This window comes from Seriola lalandi, unplaced genomic scaffold (assembly GCF_002814215.2).
Source record: "Seriola lalandi dorsalis isolate HSWRI2012SDOR001 ecotype SW California unplaced genomic scaffold, Sedor1 jcf7180002054916, whole genome shotgun sequence".
NCBI lineage: Eukaryota > Metazoa > Chordata > Actinopteri > Carangiformes > Carangidae > Seriola > Seriola lalandi.
The window spans coordinates 1,698,868-1,718,829 of record NW_019525468.1 but is presented as its reverse complement, the minus strand read 5'-3'; the positions used below and the strand labels follow the sequence as shown (position 1 = coordinate 1,718,829).

Sequence of the window (19,962 nt, the reverse complement as noted above, 5' to 3'; positions counted from 1 at the left end):
AGCTGAGCTGGCAGTTATAGTTTTTAATCAGTGAAAGTGACTACAAATTGTGTCAGGAACTGAAAATAAAAACATTTAAAAAAATGAACAAGTGTTGACAGCCATCCCAAGACTGAGCTGTGAGAACAAACACTTGAACTATTTCTAACAGAGACTGGAGCTATTTCTTCACAAATATCAATGTTTTAATATCCTTAAAAGGCTATCAAGATACAATAGATGAAGCCCATTTTGGTGTTGTTTGTTGTCTGTTTCCACATAGTTCATGACTTTACAGTAGCAAAGTTAAACAAATCTTGGACCTGACACTTTACTTAACATACAGATATTAAATGAATATTGAAGGAAACAATAATCCCAAAATGTCAGTGTGTCTCTTCATGCTTGGCACAGATAATCTAGAGCACATCCTATTCTTCAAGTAATGTTCCCTTCAGTGTTTCCTACAAGTGAAAAATAAATTTTATCTATTCTCATGGGGGGGGGGGGGTGTGCTGTGGTTGCAGTTGCAGAACAGAACTGTATTTGAATGTATTTTTTTTTCTTGTGTACGTTCGCACAAATGCACAATTCTTGCAGTTTCTCCTCAGTCGGTAAAAGAAATAAATGAAATATGCAAATGTAAAAATAAATGTATGAATAAATAAAGCAATGCATTGGGGGGTGGGGGGGTGTCCTCGGATGTTTGTCCAATCACATTATAGGGTCAAACAAAAATCAGTACTACTCAGAGACTTTGTGTTAACCAGCTGAACTTACACTTGCTTGAAACTAGAATTAATGACAAATGGCATCATTTGGTTTGTTTTGATTTAATGTGAGATCCTGTATTTCCATATGACTTATAATTTCTGTAGTTGCATCCTGTCAATATCTGCTGGAGGCTACAGTCAGTCCATAACCTTGAGTGGAGATGTCTCTCTTTCTCTCTCTCTCTATCTATCTTTTTAAGAAAACTGGAGACAATCTCATGTGCTATGGGTGCCCATGGTGCTAAACAATATTATTTTTTTATTTGATTTAATATGCAGGTTAAAGAGAGGAGAGAGTGATGTGGATTGTGCTAATGAAATTGTGACCTTTAAATTTATATCTCTGCTATGATACCAGGTAATAAAAATAAGTCTTTATTTGTATAACCTACACTAATGTTTCTCTGCTTGTAGAAATAATTGCTTATTATCAATGCCAGTTTTGCATAGTGAATATTCTGTGTTATATGTTTGTCTTTACCTGCACAGAAATTGACCAAGGCAGTTGTGGAGATCCAGGAGTCCCAGCTTATGGCAAGCGGGAGGGGACAGGTTTCCGTCATGGAGACAGGCTGTACTTTGAGTGTCTCCCTGCCTTTGAGCTGGTCGGAAAGAAGAACATCACCTGTCAGAAGAACAACCAGTGGTCGGCTAAGAAACCCAGCTGTGTTTGTACGTTCTTGGATGCCTTAAGCTGCTTAGGCTCTACATACACCACGCGCACACGTGTGCATGTATACAACACTACTGACGTGGGTGCATAAATGTGTACGTTTGTGCAGATGAGCGCAGGGAGAGCTGCATAATAAATGGTCAGATTATCCCTACAGTTTGCCGAGCAGAGGCTGTGGATTGTGAAACAATAGGAGGGCTTATTAGCTAATTAACGCCATGAAAGACAAACACAGAGAGTGAGAGAGTTAGAGGATCAGGGGGAAAAGGGAAAGAGAGCTGACCATGCAGATAATGCCTGCTGTTGTATTATTGATAACATAATAGGGTGGACAAAAAGCTGCAGTAACTAGATAAACATCACTGAGCTGACTGACAGAGAGGTTGCTGGCACTAGAGTCAATTTGGCTACATAATAAAGGGAAACTGTTTATTTAGTTAACATTTAACAAACTGTTTTAGTCATGTAGCGACAATGTGGCAAGCTTGTCTTTGTCATTGAAGGTGATAATGTTAATAAGATGATGTGCTTTCCTTAATGTACAGTTCATTGTCTAATTGTTTGTGTGTATTAGGTATTAGAGATATTTATTTATTCAAGTGAAAACGGTGATTGTGCAACTAATTCAGCAGTTTCCTCATCAGCTTTGAACTGACCTATGATTAGTTATGGTATTGATGTCTTGTCCTCTAAACAAACAATGTAGAGTATTATTATTATATGCCCACTAGGCAGATATTTAAAAATCTCTCACAGTCTTACATACATCTCACCAGGTATAGTCCACATCATCCAGAAAAGTTGTCCCATTCTCAATTGAGCACAGCCCCTGACCAGCTTACATCAATGTTTTTGAGGAAACATCCCCTGACAATCAAAACATCACAGCAAAGGGAAGCTAGGGCAATTAGCAAAGTAAGGAGAGTGGTCCTGACGATGACATAAAATTCTTAAACCTTGTCAAAACCCATTTAAACAAGGCAGCGTAGATATAATGTGCAGCATAAGTCTTTCTTTGCATGGCTTATTTCTCACCTCAGAATTAATATTATTATTAGAAAATCAATTATGGTGGACGGTTGAGAAATTTGGAAACATCTCCGGAACCGCTGCTATGTGTCAGAATCGAGATCAAATAGCAACGACAGCCCAAGCGTGGTCTGCCATTTTCGTATGGCTCCTTACCCAAGCACATGCCTGTTTAGCCTCGCTGCACCACCGTGAACAAAGCAGAAATTGTGGGCTGCCTTTACAAGGAAGGCTACATCTGCCCAGTAGCATCAAGGTATTGTGCTGTTGCCCTATAAGCACATCCATTGGAACAACTGGGGTGAAGGGACAGCCTTGCCAGTAGTCAGGGAGGGAGATGAGACCGTTTTTCATTTTCATTGCCAACTCATTTTTAATTTTTTTTTTTTTTTTACTAGACATTGACAGGAAACAATGATTTTTGTTGTTACACATGGGAAAAGACAGATACCTTCAGTATATGTGGGATGTGAGGTAGATTTTGACAGATTCAATAAAATGAACCAAATCATATTGTCTTGTAGTCAGAAAAAGCAATTGGAATTCGTACAATGTTTTCAGACTCCTAAACAATGCTCCTTTTTATTGTTACTTTGTTTCATTTCTTTCTCTCTCCCTTTTCTCTCTGTCTCTCTATGTCTTCATCACTCCTATAGTTTCCTGTTTCTTCAACTTTACCACTCCATCTGGGGTGCTGCTGTCTCCCAACTACCCCCAGGAGTATGGAAACAATATGCACTGTGTGTGGCTGATCATAACCAACCCTGAGAGCCGAATCAATCTGGCCTTCAATGATCTCAGCATGGAGAAACAGTTTGACTTCCTCTCGATCAAAGACGGGGGAAAGGTAGTGATGAATTATAAGTTGCTTTGAATAGCGACTTCGTCTGTTGACCTGTATATGAGTAACTGTTTGTCTGTGGGAAAAGCAGCCTGAATGATTATGTGTACGATCTAAACAACCTTGCTCTGATCTTTATTGCACTTGTTAGTCATTTTATCAACAGGAGCTGTTTACTCTCTGACTTTTCTCCCATTTTAGTTCATGATACCTTTATTAAATGTATCTGTCTTTGTTAGGCTGAGTCCCCCATCCTGGGTACCTTCTCTGGTGATGTCCTGCCTCCTCCCATAACCACTAGTGCCCATGTAGCACGTCTAGAGTTCCTGACTGACCACACCTACACAGACAGAGGCTTTAACATCACCTTTACAAGTAAGTATTGAATTCTATATCAGAGGAGATAAAGGGAAGTCTTTAAAGCTTACCAGAAAATCCTGCATTGAATGGATGTTTTGTATTCTGAATTGTTTGTGCATGTGTACAGTATGTGTGTGTGTGTTTGTATGAATGCAATGGGCGTCATGATTCATCTGTCACATCTATTTGCCTGTCTCCCACAGACTTCATAAACTCTTTCACCCATCAGCAACACATTCCTTACACACTCACATGCACAGTCGCATAGAGAAATGACAAAAACCCTGTCTTTATTGTCTAAATAGAGACTTGACATTTAAATAAAACCCAAACAAAGATGCAGCATCCTCCCTTACCTGACAGATACATCGCGGCAGTGCTCATTATATTCTATTCTGGGTAGCTGCTGACTTCTGAGGAAATTCCAGATGGGTTTTAACGCAGTACATGTTGGCTGCGTGCTGGTAAGCCCATTTCATGGATATACTGTACCATGAGGGGTTGGCAGCAGTGTTATTGAATTCATTGCATGTGCACTATTGTGTAATGAGCCTGATTTTTGCATTTTTCCACATCCCAAAATAAATATCTCCATGCAAAGTGTCTAACCCTAAACTTATGAAGCCACAAAGCTTTTTATAGTTAAGGTGCCGTTAGGAGGTTTGTTTCAGTGAGACTTAGAATTACGATTACTTGCAGTGACTCACTTTCACACAGGCAATAACATTATTTTTTACTTTTACAGTTTGTTATTTTCATATCTTCTAGTTTATACTTCTCAGCCTTAGTCAACAACAGTATTATACTAAAAGACACTGGTATTAACTACTGGAGAACATAGTGTTTTTAGTAATTAGTTAGTTAGGTAGAAATGCAGTTTGTCAGACAAGAACTTAACAAAACTGCAAATAAAATCCTCCATTAAAAAAGGCTCCCTCTCTAAAACACAGCTCAGGTTTTCATAATCTTCCAACCACTCAACAGAAATGAAGGACATTTTACTAACGTGAGTAGCCCTTAAATCATGATATAAAGAGGAGTAAAACGTGAAATCTGATCATCTCAGTCTGATCCAAACCTGCCTGCTTCTAAAGGATTTAGCATGAGGCTTTACTCTGGGCAAAATGTTCATTCAAACTGTTTATACAAACTGTCTTTACTTTTAATACTTAAGCAGTTTGGTGGTTCTTATTGTAGCAGCGGGGAGTAACTTGATATTAGAATTATTAGAGCAAATTTTTTATTTTTTAGTAAAATGTTCCTATTTATAATGTGTATGTTCATTTAATCCACTACTCTACGGTGGCTGGTATTTCTAATTACAATGTGCTCTGTAGTCTGTACCCCCCCTAATATCATCTCCTTCCACCAGCCTACCCAGAATGCTCTTTGGGCACTGGCTCTAGCTCATTTGCACCCATGCCATCAGCTCAGCCCAGGTGCCTCTGCAAAGCCACAATGTGGACAACACATGGTGGCTAATGCATTAATTAGCAAGTTAGATGAATAAATAAATAAGCGATGCAGCACGGTGAATGAATGTCAAGAGCAGTTAATTGGAGATGACGGTTAGCTCCCGAGAACAGTGTCATCTAACTGCAGGACTGTTTTTTAGGGGGTTGTGGGGCCGAGCGGACAACTTCCATCATTCATGTTAATTAAGGACATGCCAAACTGTATTGAGGGGATTTTTGGCACGTTAATAAATAAGATGATTGTGATGGATGAGGTGTGGCTGGCACTCTGTTTGGGTCCAATGGATAAAGAAGAGGGATTCATCAACACCTACACGTGTCACCTCCCCAGCGTGTGTGTGTACAAGAGTGAGAGCGAGAGAGTAAGTGAGAGAGATAGTGGCAAAGGTGATGTATTTGTTTACATGCTTTGTTTCCAGGGTTATGCCTCTTCTTGTGTGACTGCGTGGCCTTTTCTAACCGGTGCCTACTCATTGAGAAGTCTGATAGATAAAGTTTTTGGGGATGTATGAAAAACAATTTTCCTTCGTTTGCTCCGCGTATCGCTCAGCGGCGTCATCTGGCACTGATGATCTTGCATACGGTGTGGTTTCCCGCCCGCTAGAATTACTGCAGCAGGGTGAATCAATGTGACTCACTAAGTGAAACTAATTTCTTCTTGTTAAATGCTGGCAATGCTAAACGCTGACAGTAGAGGGAAAAAGTTTTGTCAAGAAACTTGGGTAATTATTTTAGAATCTCCATGGAAATTAGCATTTTCGCAGCGAGTATTTAATATGTGATGAGGATTAATACCAGCAGAATTACATGTGATCTGTTCTTTTTTTTGTATGTTTTCATGCAAGTGACACTTTGTTTTTAATTTCTTTTAAAAAATTTAATCAGTTTTTAGGAATTAGAAAAGCATTTTTTTTTTTTTTTTTTTTTTTTTTCCATCCCTATATCTGTCTCCTTCATGCTAAACCCATCTTCTCTCTAAATTTCCCATAGCATTTCGCCACAACGAGTGCCCAGACCCAGGTGTTCCTGTTAATGGGAAGCGATTTGGTGAGAGCCTTCAGCTGGGCAGCTCCATCTCATTCCTGTGTGAAGAGGGCTTCGTTAAGACCCATGGCTCTCAGACCATCTCCTGCATTCTCAAGGATGGCAACGTGGTGTGGGACAACGCTGTTCCCCGTTGTGAAGGTAGGTGAGGGAGGGGTTACCTTTGGTGACAACCAGGACATTTTGGCTACACAGTCCAACAATGTTTTTCTTTTCATTAGGTGGCATCAGATGAAGCTTCGTGCTGGAGATACATATTAGTGTATGAAAAGTAACATCCTTAGATTTACTGAGAGTTTTTAATATTGGTTGTAAATATTAACTAGCTGAGTGGGTCTTTTTATATTATATATTGATTCAGTATTTATGCTGGAGTTGGTAGTTACAGTTGTGTCCAAAGGTTTGCGCACACATAAATTACATATTTTGTTGACCTTCTAAGTTAAACATTACATCAAATGAGCTTCTCCTTTAAATGTTAATTCTCTGCTTCTTTTTATTTCATGAACTCAAAAACAGAAGAAAAAAAATTTTAAGTAATGGTGGCATGTGCAAGAAGATCTGACAAAGCAGGGGAGGCTATAAAAAGATATCAAATCACTTCCAGCTTGAAAATTCCACTGTCCGAAATGTCATTAAGAAATGGCAGTCAAGGGGAGCTGTGGAAGTGGAGACAAGATCTGAAAAACTTTCAGATAAAACTGCAAGTCTGCTGGAGAGAAATACAAAGCAAAATCCTCATATGACTGCAAAGCAGCTGCAGGAAGGTTCAACTGACATAGGTGTGGTGGTGCACCGTTCCACTGTGCAGTGTGAAGAAAGGCTAATTTTCTGTTTGCTGCAGCGGTTGCATTTGCTTCTTTTCACACCAAAGATCAACAAACTGTGTAAATGTGTACACACGACTGCAGCTGTATGGCTCAAAAAAAAAAAATCCAGATACCACCAGGATAAACTTGTAGAGGGGCTAATTCATTAAGAGGACCATGTGCGTATCATTTCTTTTGAAAGCATTTATTCTGTGATCTATCACCTCATCAGCTGGATGCCCACTGTGTTATAGCTTATATGCAACACACTGATGAAATGGCAGTGTGTTTGTTTTAATGTTCACTCTAACTAATGATGCAGCATCTCTGCATCTGAAGATTGTAAACAGCCCAAATCGTGGATTGGTCGTTGTTGAAATCAGTCTGAAAATGCTGATTCTCTTAAAAGTGTATTAATGCCATTTCTTTTACAACTGATGCAGATATGATTAATTAATAGTGCTCTAAGATATTATGTCAAGGATCACTGAGATCTGAATTGAGGCTAGTGATGAAATCGAAGCTTTGTTCTTTGAAGTATCTGATGCAGCCGACATGCTGTGCTTACATACAGATTGCTGAACCATCCATTTCCCCTCTCTGACTCAGTAGTCAATAAACTATTTCCAGCAAACCATAAAAGGCTAATATAGCTGGCAAAGCTAAGATAAAGTTAAAGCTGTTAACCAGCTAAGTTTAATAGGACACCAGCAGCATAGCACATTTAGTGCAGACATGGCCAGGAGTCTAAGGAGCCTAATCAGGTTCACCATTCATGATACGCAAAGGAGAAACCATTATTAAAACATGTCACATCCCCCCGTGTGCCACAGCAGCTTTGTATTCCTCTGAGACCATCTATCATACCCCTGCGTTTGTAGTGTAATGCGTTTTATAGATGTCCTTCAGTATGCTGAGTTGGCTGATTAAATCATTCCACTTCAAAGGGAGCGAGGAGCTGGCACTGTAACTAAGCTCCTCCACTGTGCCTGTGTGTTCTGGTTAAGGATAGGCAGTTAAAGAGATGCATGGCAAAGTGAGCAGTAACAGAGATGAGGGGCAGGGGAGAGGAGGTCGATGTGCTCAAGTGTCTTTTATGGTAGCGATCAGAGATGTACCATTTTCTCCGTTTGATAGGAACGACAGTAGCGCCCCTTTGTAGGAGTGGTTTGATGACAGATTTATAGACAACAGCATCAGGGGAGGAATGTAATGCATGTGTTTGCGCTCATGCACACTCACACACACGTACAACTACAGGCATGTTCTTAGGAGGTACGGTTAACCTTGAAGTGAGCTGTCACCAATTTACATTAGATAGACCCTGGCAGTAAAAGAAAAAGGATGAGCCCCAGTTGATGCATGGGATCATCTATGGACATTGTCATACATCAGCTGTTTTTTTTTTTTACTCTCTCTCTTCACCTCTTCTCTCTCCGTTAGCCCCATGTGGAGGAGATCTGAGGGCTCCCAGTGGGATCATCCTCTCCCCTGGCTGGCCAGAACTCTATAAGGAGGCCCTTAACTGTGAATGGATCATTGAGGCTCCTCCAGGCTACCCCATCAAGATCATCTTCGACAAGTGAGTCACCCAGATATCTACCTTTGTTTTTCTCAGAATAAGTTTGAATTTTTCCTGCTTTTTACCTCCTCACAATTTCAACATGTGCGCTCATTTATCTCTCTGCTTTCTATCACTTCCTTTAATACTTTTTCATCTGTCTTTCCTTTACTGGGGGTAATGCAGTAGATCTAATGCACATCAACATACAGCCCCTACTAGGATAACACTATGTTTTATTTAGCACATACCCATAAGTATTTCATCATTTCATTTGATACTCCGCTCCCTGAAGATCTGAAGATATCCTTACAGTTTAAACACAAACACACACACACACACACACACAGAAACCCAGCCAAGAGCTGCAAGTATGTCAATGTACATGCGCATGTAAATGGAGATGGTCTGTCAAGGGGAACCGGAGAGATGGGAGAAGAGGTAATTTGTCCTGATGTTTGAGAGAGAGAAAGAGAGAGACATACAGTCGCAGGATCAAACGCCACATTAGCGTTTCACTTAGGCTTATCCTTGCGAGCCCATCTCATCCTCGTCCCTGCCACGATCACATGCCATGCAAAACGAACACCATGCAAAATGAATACAACATGTTTGTTTCTCTTTAATTTTTATGTAACATCAATAAAATATCACAGACCGCTTCATTTAGATGACATGGTTCTGAAACTAAGCAATTTATTCATGGCTTTGAAGATGAAGTGGCTCTGGCAACAAAGACGGAAACACACAACAATGAGTATGCACGCACACGCACACACTCTGCACAGACACACTCACCAAAGCATGCCAAATGTCTCAGGATTTTGTCAGAACTCATACAAATTTGAAAATTAATTTAACCATCCTGGTTTCAGGATGTTGGTGAAAAGATAAAAAGTTGCTTTTTTTATTTCAGAATTACACTGAGCAAGAACTTGATAATGTGAACTTTACCAGTGGTCTTTTTAAGAAACTCGTAGATTGATAAATAAATAAAAAAATTATTCTGAGCTGACTTTATTTGAAGTCAGAGACATTTTTACTTTTGCCAAAATCTTGTTTAAATGAGTGTTAGCTCAGCTGAATAAGCTTCATTCAAGCATCAATCTCTGTTGTAGGATTTTAATTGAGCCCAGATGTCAAGAATATATGGATCATTTTTTATCTCTCCAGTTTTCAGTTGGTTTTATAATTGGTTGACTTGTAGATTTTTTCCCAAATTTCATTTGCCGTTGCCCATTTGCCCAAAAGCAGATAAACTCGCTTCAATACCCAGGGGCAAGAATGACCCACACTGAACCCACCCTGTTTGTTGTAATTTACTAAAAACACTAATTTATTTTGAAATATTCACAATGTAAATGTTGACACAGGGCCACACTGCATTCCACAGATAATAATACATAACCCGCCTACTCATCCTTACCATTTCAGTTGACATGCTGCTTTAATCACAGTGAAAAACATCTTGTTTCCTGTTCTCAGGTTCCGCACGGAGGTCAACTATGACGTCCTTGAGGTGCGGGATGGACGATTCCCGTCTTCACCTCTGATTGGCAGTTACCAGGGCACCCAGGTTCCCCAGTTCCTCATCAGCACCTCCAACTTCCTGTACCTCCTCTTCTCCACTGACAAGAGCCACTCTGACATCGGCTTCCGTATTCGCTATGAAAGTAAGAATTTAGAGTCCTGTGAAGTTGAGCACAAAGTCAAACCTGTACGCAAAGATACAGGATAGATATACTATAAAACAGGGGCTCATGCACCCATGCTTCACAGGCCCTAATAGAAATGAATCCATCACATACAGACCAAATCAGAGACAGAGCAGCCGTAAGCCTTGTTCAATTTGCTTGTAAAAGCTATTGAGTCATGGCTGTAAATACAGTGTCCGCAGGCTCTCGATTTCACCATGAAGCCATTCTTATTAGAACACCTATAATTAGAAAGTAAATGGGATAAGATTATTCTGTCAGATATCCCTGCCTTGACACACACATCGCCGTGCTCAAAATTCCATATACGCTGCCTCATGCACACACACATATCCTGTAATTCAATCCTTAAAATAATCCTCCCCTCATTTCTACCTGTGCTGCCCAAACCGGTAACAATTTGCACTTACGGTTGGCTACGGTTAGTAATTCACTAGTGAGTGCTACTCAGTGCTAGGTGGAGTGGGAAAGAGCTCTGGAACTTCTCATTGGTTCATTCCTGTTAGCCTGATAAAGGATGTTTGTGTAAATAATTTATCAAAACTGCCTTGAGAATGCAAACTACCTTTTTAAAATTCATTGACCTGCACTTGACCTATTGAGAACAGGATAAAAGCGTAATTACACTGCAAGCAGGTGGATTTTCTGTTTATGTGTCAGTGTGTCTTTGATCGTGTGTTTATTCTCTTCCTCTTTTCTTTGTCCCCTCCCTCTGTAGCTTTGCAGTTACAGTCGGATCACTGTGTGGACCCTGGAATACCTGTCAATGGGCAGCGACATGGCAATGACTTCTATGTGGGCGCTTTGGTGACATTCAGCTGTGAAGCAGGGTACACACTTAGCGACACAGAGCCTTTAGAATGTGAACCCAATTTTCAGTGGAGCCGCCCCCTGCCTAGCTGTGATGGTATGTTCCATGTAATATTGACCTAGAAATGAATAGTCGCCTGCCAGATTTCCTCCTATTCATAAATGGGATTAAAGCTGAATTCATTGTTGTATGTTGTTGCAGATGAAACATGAAAAATCATTTTGAGCACTTTGCTTCATATTGCATCACATTTAAATTGCTATATATTTCTGACTTATTATAAAATCCATATAAGATGATAGTTTTTCTTTCTACGTCTCTTGTTTTAGAAGTTTTTGAAGTTTCTTCCTCATTTCATCATAAATGTTTTATATGTACGACAGTGAGCTTACCCTTTGATGTTTCCCCCTTTCCTCATCTGTAAATGCTTTTATATTTAAGGACAGTATTGATTTCTGCCCACTCTGTAATGATATTGATGATACGACTCCTTTTTATGCTGTTTTGAAGGGCATCTCTGGTAAAATGCGTTTTACCACATTGTAAATGCACGGACGAGTTTCATCATTTCTTTCTGAAAATTTTATTTCTGTCATCTTTGCCCTCTCTGATTTCACCTCTCTGCTCTTTTTTCATTTTTCTCCCTCATCCATCTCCTGCGTGTTTCCATCCGTCAGCTTTATGCGGAGGTTATATCCAGGGCAACGTTGGCACCATCCTGTCACCTGGCTTTCCAGACTTTTACCCGCACAACCTGAACTGCACATGGATAATCGAGACCTCCCATGGCAAAGGTTAGCAGAGAAATTCCGTGTCAACACATGCAGCAGTCAAATTCAATTTCCCTTACAATGTCATTTCCCCCTACCGTGTGGCCTTTTTATTTTGCCGAACAAGCTGTCTCTGGATGACTGGAGTGCTGAGAGGCTGGCCTAGGGCTACAGCGCCACAGGAAGACTCTCCAGTCATGTCACCTTTGGTAGTGCGCTCACATCAAATTGACACAGTCTTATTTGCAGATGCTCGCTCTGTGCGAGTGTAATGTGTTTGATAAGTTGTAGGGGAGGAAGACAGGGAATCAATGCTGTATGCATTATGAAACTGAGAATATTTTCACATGTTATATTCAATAGTTTCACAAGAATCCAAAGACTCTAGCCTGTAACTGAAAAATATTTTTCTCTGACTGAATTAGAAGATTTGTTGTGTAATTACTTTTTTTCCTTCCTTTACTGCAAATTCCAAATTGCAAAAATCTAAAATTATTTATACATATATATTAATATGGTAAATGGACTGCACTTAGTCTTAAAGACCACTCAAAGTGCTTTAAAATACATGTCACATTCACCCATACACACACACATATACATACATCACACCCACACACTGATGGAAGAGCCACCATCATTAATTTTTGGGGTTGAGTCTCTTGTCAAAGGATATTTCAACACACTGACTGGAGGAGCTGGGTATCAAACCACCGAACTTCTCATTAGCTGAGCCACAGCTGCCACAAAAACTTGTACTTATCCAAAGGTTCAAACATAAAAAATGTATATAAAAAAACACATACTGGATCTTTCTTCCTCTCTTATTCAGGTGTCCAGTTCACCTTCCACACCTTCCACCTGGAGAGCCCTCACGACCATTTGTTGGTGACAGAGAACGGCAGCTTCTCTCAGCCCCTGTGGAGACTGACGGGCTCCACACTGCCTCCGCCTCTCAGCGCAGGCCTGTTTGGAAATTACACGGCTCAGATCCGCTTTCTCTCCGACTTCTCTGTTTCCTACGAGGGATTCAACATCACTTTCTCCGGTGAGAATGGATTTAGTAATTCAAAACACTGAGGGGAGGAAGAGAGGGTCAGCTGAAAGTGCTGGTCACAGTGCAGAGACACGCTAATCATTTAGAAGAGACTGAAAGTGTACGGCTCAGGCCCCTGAGTGGGGATCAGAGACTTGCCATGACCTTTTAATAACAATAGCCTGTTTCAATTGGTTATTGACACAAACAGCCATGCATGATTAGGAAGAGGCTACCACATGTCATCCAAGTTTGTCTTCTGGAAATGTGTAATCACATGCACTTGAGAGTGAAAAATTAAATGGTTAACATCAAGAGAATATATTAATTTTAGAATAGAGCACAGATGGCCCTTTACCTTCTGAGAGCATCACTTCACCTCCTTTTGCTCTCACAGCGCCTCTTGATATGAACACCTGGATGGAGTAAAAAGAATATTACATATCTGACAGTTTAAAAAAACAAATAATACTCATCTCAAATAGTATTTAGCTTTACAGGAAGGATGGAAAGCAGTGGCTAAATGGATGACGATTTCATGACTCACAATGACCTCTCTGAGGAACATGATGCTTGAATAATTTTAATAACTGACAATTGGTCTTGTGATTTTTAGATGTGAAATTGAATTTAGAAGGGATTCAACTTACCCTCCATATCATTTTTGGAAACATTTCAAAGCATGTCTTAATATATGTTAAATTTACACTTTCACACATTTATACATCAAAGAAAGTTGCATTGATGGTGTGATATTGTCTGGGAAAGAATAAAAACCAAAAAAAAAGAAAAGAAAAAGCCACATATCATTATTACATTATTTACCGTACATTCACACCTTTACTTTATATTCTGTCTCTTTTTGCAGAGTATGATCTGGAGCCGTGTGAGGACCCTGGAATCCCACCCTACAGCACCAGAAAGGGCCTGCAGTATGGCGTGGGCGACGCCCTCATCTTCTCCTGTTTCCCAGGTTACCGACTAGAGGGTCCGGCGAGGGTGGTGTGCTTAGGGGGCAGGAGGCGGGTGTGGAGTTCCCCTCTGCCAAGGTGTGTTGGTAGGTGGTCACATGTTTTATTTTGGCTTTTGTCACTCCCCCTGTAATCCCTTCACAATGCCATCACACCACACCACCCCTTTAACATACACCCACTCATTAAGAAATGTACAAAACTGTCGGTCACATTGGAAGACGAGACATTTCCCTTTCAATTCTCCTCATTATCATCTCTTCATCCACCCACGTTTTGTGTCTTCATTGGATAGCTTCCCAGAAACAGCCTTTTTGACTTTGTCCAAATTATATAGAGCAGCAGCTCTAATGAGGATGACATTAAGGAGCTGAAATATGTTAATTATTGATGCTGCTCGTTGCTAGTGCTTGGAAAACATGACGGGTCAAACTGCAAAGATTTAGGTCATTGTGTTGATTCTATGATGCACCAAACCTTAAGAGCTACATTTGTGTGTTGGTATGAATATTAATTTTAGACTGATAGTCCCAATGATTGGTAAAGCACAGACCATGATGATGATTGACCGACTTGTGTTTTATCTTACTTCATGGCAATACTTTTACTAACTGCACAGTTTTCATGATTTTAAACTCAGAGAGTAATTTGTACACATCAAGATTTTAATACTGTATTGAAAACAAGTAATTACAGCTTAATAAATACACATTTAGTGAAGTCATATTTATATTCTTTACCCACACCAATAATATCTGATTGGTTTGAAAATGTTTGTTTTCCAGTGTTTACGCATGTGTGAAGTGGGTCGAGCAATTCCCTGACAAAAATTTATGAACATTCACTTGGCTGCCTCTTTGGCTCCTGGTGAGCTTTCTGTAGCTTGTAGCTCTTGTTCGTTTTGGCCTCCAGATGAGTGCAGATCTTTGAAGGACGACAGGGACGGCACATATCCTCATTTTCATACTTCTATCATATTCACCCTTATTTCAGAAAGTTGATACCAAACAGTCCCATCACTTACCTCATCTTACCTCACTGCATTCATAAAGCTCAAAATCTGGGTTCATTTAAATTCTTTCTCTCACTGATGTGATTCAGAAAAGGCAATTTTCAAATAGAGCTGAAATTACTGTTAATCATATTCAGATTGCAGTGTGATAATGATGATGTGCCACTCACCATTCAGGTATAGTCAGTGACCATATTCCTCTCTCCATCACCTCTCCCATCTCCCTATGCATGACAGCATGAATAAATACACTCTTGAGTTTCAAACATATAGCGATTGACATGTCCTCTGCTCTCTCCAACACCACCACCATCTCCCTTCCTATCTCCTCTTCTATCTCTGTCTCTCTCTCTCTCTCTCTCTCTCTCTCTGTCTCTCCCCGCTCCCTCTCTTTTTCTCTAGCTGAATGCGGCTCATCCGTGACTGGCATGCAAGGGGTGCTGCTCTCACCCAACTACCCCGGTTACTACGGCAACAACCACGAGTGCATCTACTCTATCCAAACGCAGCCTGGCAAAGGCATCCAGCTACGAGCACGAGACTTCAGACTGGAAGAGGATGACATGCTCAAAGTGAGGGTTTAGGGGGAGATGTGCCCCACCCGTGTGTGTATGCTGCCTTGTTAGTATATATCTGTGTGCACACCTGATCATCTTAATCCAGATCCTTCCTCCCACTCTCTCTCTCTCGCTCCCTCTCAGGTCTTTGACGGCAGCAGTAATAACGCACGTCTGCTGGGGGTGTTTACAGGCAGCGAGCTGCTAGACACAACCCTGAACTCCACCTCCAGCTCCATGTGGTTGGAGTTCATCAGCAATGCAGATAACACCAGTAAAGGCTTTGAACTGCACTTCACTAGTGAGTAAAGCTCTCCCTCTCAAAAAACACCCAGCTTTAAATTTAATATTTACATCTTAGGATGGTTTATGTATGCTTGTATCTCTTTTTTCTAACTCTCCTTGTTGCCTTTGCTACATAACAATCATACTGCCTTCTCCATTACCTCCTAATATTTGTGCTTGTACCTCCCTTGCCTTTCCCTCTCTCTCTCTCTTTTAGGTTTTGAGCTGGTCAAATGTGAGGATCCAGGTGTCCCTCAGTTTGGCTACAAGAGGGAGGACAAAGGGCATTTTGCAGGAAGCACTGTGTCGTATAGCTGTGACCCAGGCTACACTCTGAAAGGCCCAGAGGTGCTCACATGCCTGAGGGGGGAAAGGAGGGCATGGAACAGCCCCCTCCCACTCTGTGTTGGTGAGTCAGATGCTCTTCTCATATGTTATGAATGCTGATCAAGTGTTACCATGCTGTGTGGCTGAAGTATTGGTTTATTTGTTAATATTGCTTTGGGTTCTACTGATTGGGCTTGCATTACAGTGCATTATATTAAGTTTGGTGCTTGAATTTACTTTGTCAGTGTAAGTGAGTATATAATCGGACTCTTATTATGATGCATTAGCATGTTAGCAGCACTTTACTCTTGTAGCTGCCAAGTTGTAGCTAAAGATTTTACATACTGTTGGTAGTTTAAGCGTAAACGATTCATAAAATTTTATAAGCCAGTGTATTATGTCTGAAAAATCTTTATGTCAAACTAACTAGGAACTAAAGCTGCCACAGAAATGTGGTGAAGCAGAAGCGTTAAGTAGGATCAAATGGAAGTTTTCAAGTAAAGTGCTTCAAATTTCATGTGCGGTATATGATCAAATGTACTTGGGTGATTTTCGCCATTGGTTATGTCAGGTGCCTTATGGGATCTAGTGTAATGTTATCTATTATGCTCTAACCTGCCATACATCAACGTTACTACTTATGACCTATTACTTATTCCCTTACATCACAGTTTTCTATATTACATTATGTTAATTCTGCTAAAATGTAAGATTATGTAAATCAGTATTTTGTTGTATAATGTTATAATACAATGTCAGTGGCTTCTTTACTGTCTGGCACACGGCTTATCCAAACCTGTTTCAGTTTTTTTAGCTGAAAAATACGTCTGACCTAGTTCCTCATCGTAATAACAATGTGAATATGCATTTGCAGGTTTAGGAAAGCTATGTGGTTTGTTTTAGCTCTGCTATTTTGGGGCATCCATTTGGTTGCTTTCCCAGCACCTTATTCAGTGCATTATCTCATCGAAAATGACTGTGCTCTATTTAGCTCATCATATTCATATTGCATCATGGTTCCAAAATTTCCCCTTTTCGCTTTATTTATTTTAATAAAATAAGACTTTCCCTATATCTGCAACACACCTGAGAACATAGACAAGTAGATGGTATATCCACCTGATCTTTTTTTTTATGTAGAGTTCATCTCCAGTTCACCTGTCACTTGCTGCCAGCTGACATAAATATAATATGCATTATTTTAAGAACAGTAAAACTGATATGTCTTAACACACAAAGAGCCTAAATGGTGTCATGGTGCAAACCCTTAAACTATTTTTTGACTCTTCTCCTGGGGGGACAGAGTTTTCTCAGCCTGAAACTCAGTAAGGAAAACAGGCAGAATGGTGTTCTTTGACATCGACCAAGGTGATTAGAATAATATTACTTGGCTCCCTTTTCAACCCAAACTGACAGGTAATTTCATGTCTGGGTATAAACAACATTTAGCATTCTCTATATCTCTGGACACGTTTGTCCTCCCCGTGCCCCTTTCACTGCAGATGATAGCCGAACAGCCAGAGTGAATTTGGGAGCAGATGAGGGACTGCCTCTGTTTGTAATGGTGGGATTACTTTCCAACAGCGGGACACACCAAACACAGATGAGAGGCGTATAGCGAGCAGTAGAGGAAGGAGAATGAAACTGAGTTGAAAACAGTGGGGAGAGTCCATATCCTGAAAGTCACAGAAGAGGGAAATTGCAAGGTTGAATCCCTGAGCAGCTGTAGGTTGGGCACTGAGGTGTTAGTGGTGTTGTATTTAATGACACTTAATATTAAGCTGCATATCCAATGTATATAATTGCATTTAGATGGGTTTTATAGCAAATACACATCTCCACACATTGATATCCAACTTACAGAACATAGTTTTCAAGTGTTGCTCAAGGAAAATGTTTGTCAAGTGTGTCTATTTGATTTGAAGATATTTTATGTCTGTAAATTGCAAAACATATCTTACATTAAGACAATATGAGCACCCATACACATGTTAATCCCTTGCATAGACGGTAATTTAAGATACTTTGAGGAGAGGGTGAGACAAAAAGTGAGGCACTGATTGATTGAAGAGGTAGAGTAGCTGAGGGAGTTGCACTGCCATGGTTGCATTGAGCAGTAGTTTCTTAGGTCACAAGGGTAGAAGAACGAGATGGCTTTGTCTTACTGTGATAGATCACTGTCTTCTCCTTTCACTCCACGAAACAGTATGTTTCCTTCAACAAGGAAAGCACACAGGGGCTTGAATAGAGACTAAAACCTCAGCAAGAGTGTAAAGATTAATATGTTCACACTTTTTCAGACAGTGAAATGAAAAATCACAAGGTCAGGTATTTAAAATGGTTTCTGTAGCCAGGCACATTCTCCATTTACATTATGCATGTATGCATGTGGGTGCAATGTTGTGTGTTTGGTGTGCTTATGCTTTGACAGCAAAAATGATCAGAGGCCAACTCTGGTGATTATTGCTGTTTTTAAATGTATAATGTATGATGGAACGCATGATGGAGATGAAGTCTAGCTGCTACTACATGAGAATTTAAATTTGCACTTATTGAAAATTGGAGCACCGCCTTCATTTGAAGGAAAATGGACAAATCAAAATAATCAGTCAGTCAGTCAGTCTTATAATCAGAAGTAGTAAGCTGTCAATACAGGGATCTCGATCGATGAGTCACTGTAGCAACTGAATAAATGAGGCATTAATGATGAACACAACAGATGAATATAATTGTCTGGCAATAGTGAAATTAAGATTTTCCAGAATTTAACAAAACGCTAGAGGTATAATCAACTTTTCTAGGACTTAAAAATAAGAATTCAGAGCACTATCCGGCATCAGCTCTTGTCAAACAAAGTCTGCCTAAGTTTGCAGCATCGTCTCAGAGTTGAACCTCCTTTCTCCTGGACCTAAAGTGGTTGGGTCAGTGCTGGATTCGCTCGTGACTCTCCGGTTGTCCAGGAGCAGTGAAGGTCAGCTAGAGGGGCTTCTCAGCTGATCTGGTGACCCCACTCCAGGGTCGATGGACCAGGCAGAAGTCTGTAGGCAAGGCAGCCTTTGCTGACTTCTTGGTCCGTCGTTGTCGTGAGATAGGACTCAGCATTTCATAGCTTGGCCATTTCATAACACACAGACATGAGAGTTGAACTCATTTTCATAAAAAACATTTGCTGAGTGATATTAACTGGATTACTAAATAGTTGGACAGCTAATTCACGTTAACTCAGACATGTGCTTAACCAAGGAGGAATATCAGTGTTGGATCACTTCGGGAATTAGTTTCTTATCTCAGAAGCAACTAAATGTGGGAGGAAGAGAGAAAGTATACTGGTGTGTGTGTGCGTGTGCGTGTGTGTGTGTGCGTGTGTGTGTGTGTGTGTGTATGTGTAAGACAGAGAGCGAGAGATGAAGACTACAGATCACCGTGTGTATAATTTGGATGATTTTCCTTTGTGCAGTACGCATCAATTTGTTGAGTGAAGCGTCCGTCTCTGTTCCATGAGAGTTATTTCCTTGTCTGGTCCTTTCCCTGGGATCCACAGCAAGGATGACCCCAAAAGGTCGTAAAGTGGTTTCACGTCCTGCTGCTAATTTCATTATTATGTCAAAACATCGGCCGCCCAGGGTTTGAGATGGGTGCTTCCATGTGTAGCCATTGTTAATTCTGACACTTTTACTGCGAGAGGTGAGAAGGCTGTTTGACAGCTCCTGACGGTTTCTGAAAAGGGCTATATAAACCCACTGTTATCTCTTAGTGGAACTCAAACAGGGGGGTCTTCACTGCAAGAGTGTGAAGGTGACACACAAGAGGAGAAGAAGAAACAAAGAAGAGAAACAAAAGGAAAGACATATCTGCAATCATAAGGGAAGACATGTTTGTTGATGACAAAATGTCTGATTCCCTCCATTTATGTCTGTAATATGTTAATTTAGTT

At 40.4% G+C, this 19,962-nt stretch overlaps 1 protein-coding gene across 1 annotated transcript in view; it reads left to right on the top strand.

Moving 5' to 3' along the window:
- csmd2 (CUB and Sushi multiple domains 2) overlaps positions 1–19,962 on the top strand; it is a 220,733-nt gene that overhangs the window by 117,885 nt on the left and 82,886 nt on the right. The window contains exons 13-25 of the mRNA XM_087169817.1: positions 1,242–1,424; positions 3,111–3,301; positions 3,535–3,670; positions 6,121–6,315; positions 8,427–8,565; positions 10,030–10,217; positions 10,978–11,166; positions 11,748–11,864; positions 12,673–12,888; positions 13,745–13,933; positions 15,262–15,431; positions 15,561–15,717; positions 15,919–16,110. Coding sequence (XP_087025943.1) covers positions 1,242–1,424; positions 3,111–3,301; positions 3,535–3,670; positions 6,121–6,315; positions 8,427–8,565; positions 10,030–10,217; positions 10,978–11,166; positions 11,748–11,864; positions 12,673–12,888; positions 13,745–13,933; positions 15,262–15,431; positions 15,561–15,717; positions 15,919–16,110 — 2,262 coding nt within the window. The remainder of the gene's footprint in view (positions 1–1,241; positions 1,425–3,110; positions 3,302–3,534; positions 3,671–6,120; positions 6,316–8,426; positions 8,566–10,029; positions 10,218–10,977; positions 11,167–11,747; positions 11,865–12,672; positions 12,889–13,744; positions 13,934–15,261; positions 15,432–15,560; positions 15,718–15,918; positions 16,111–19,962) is intronic.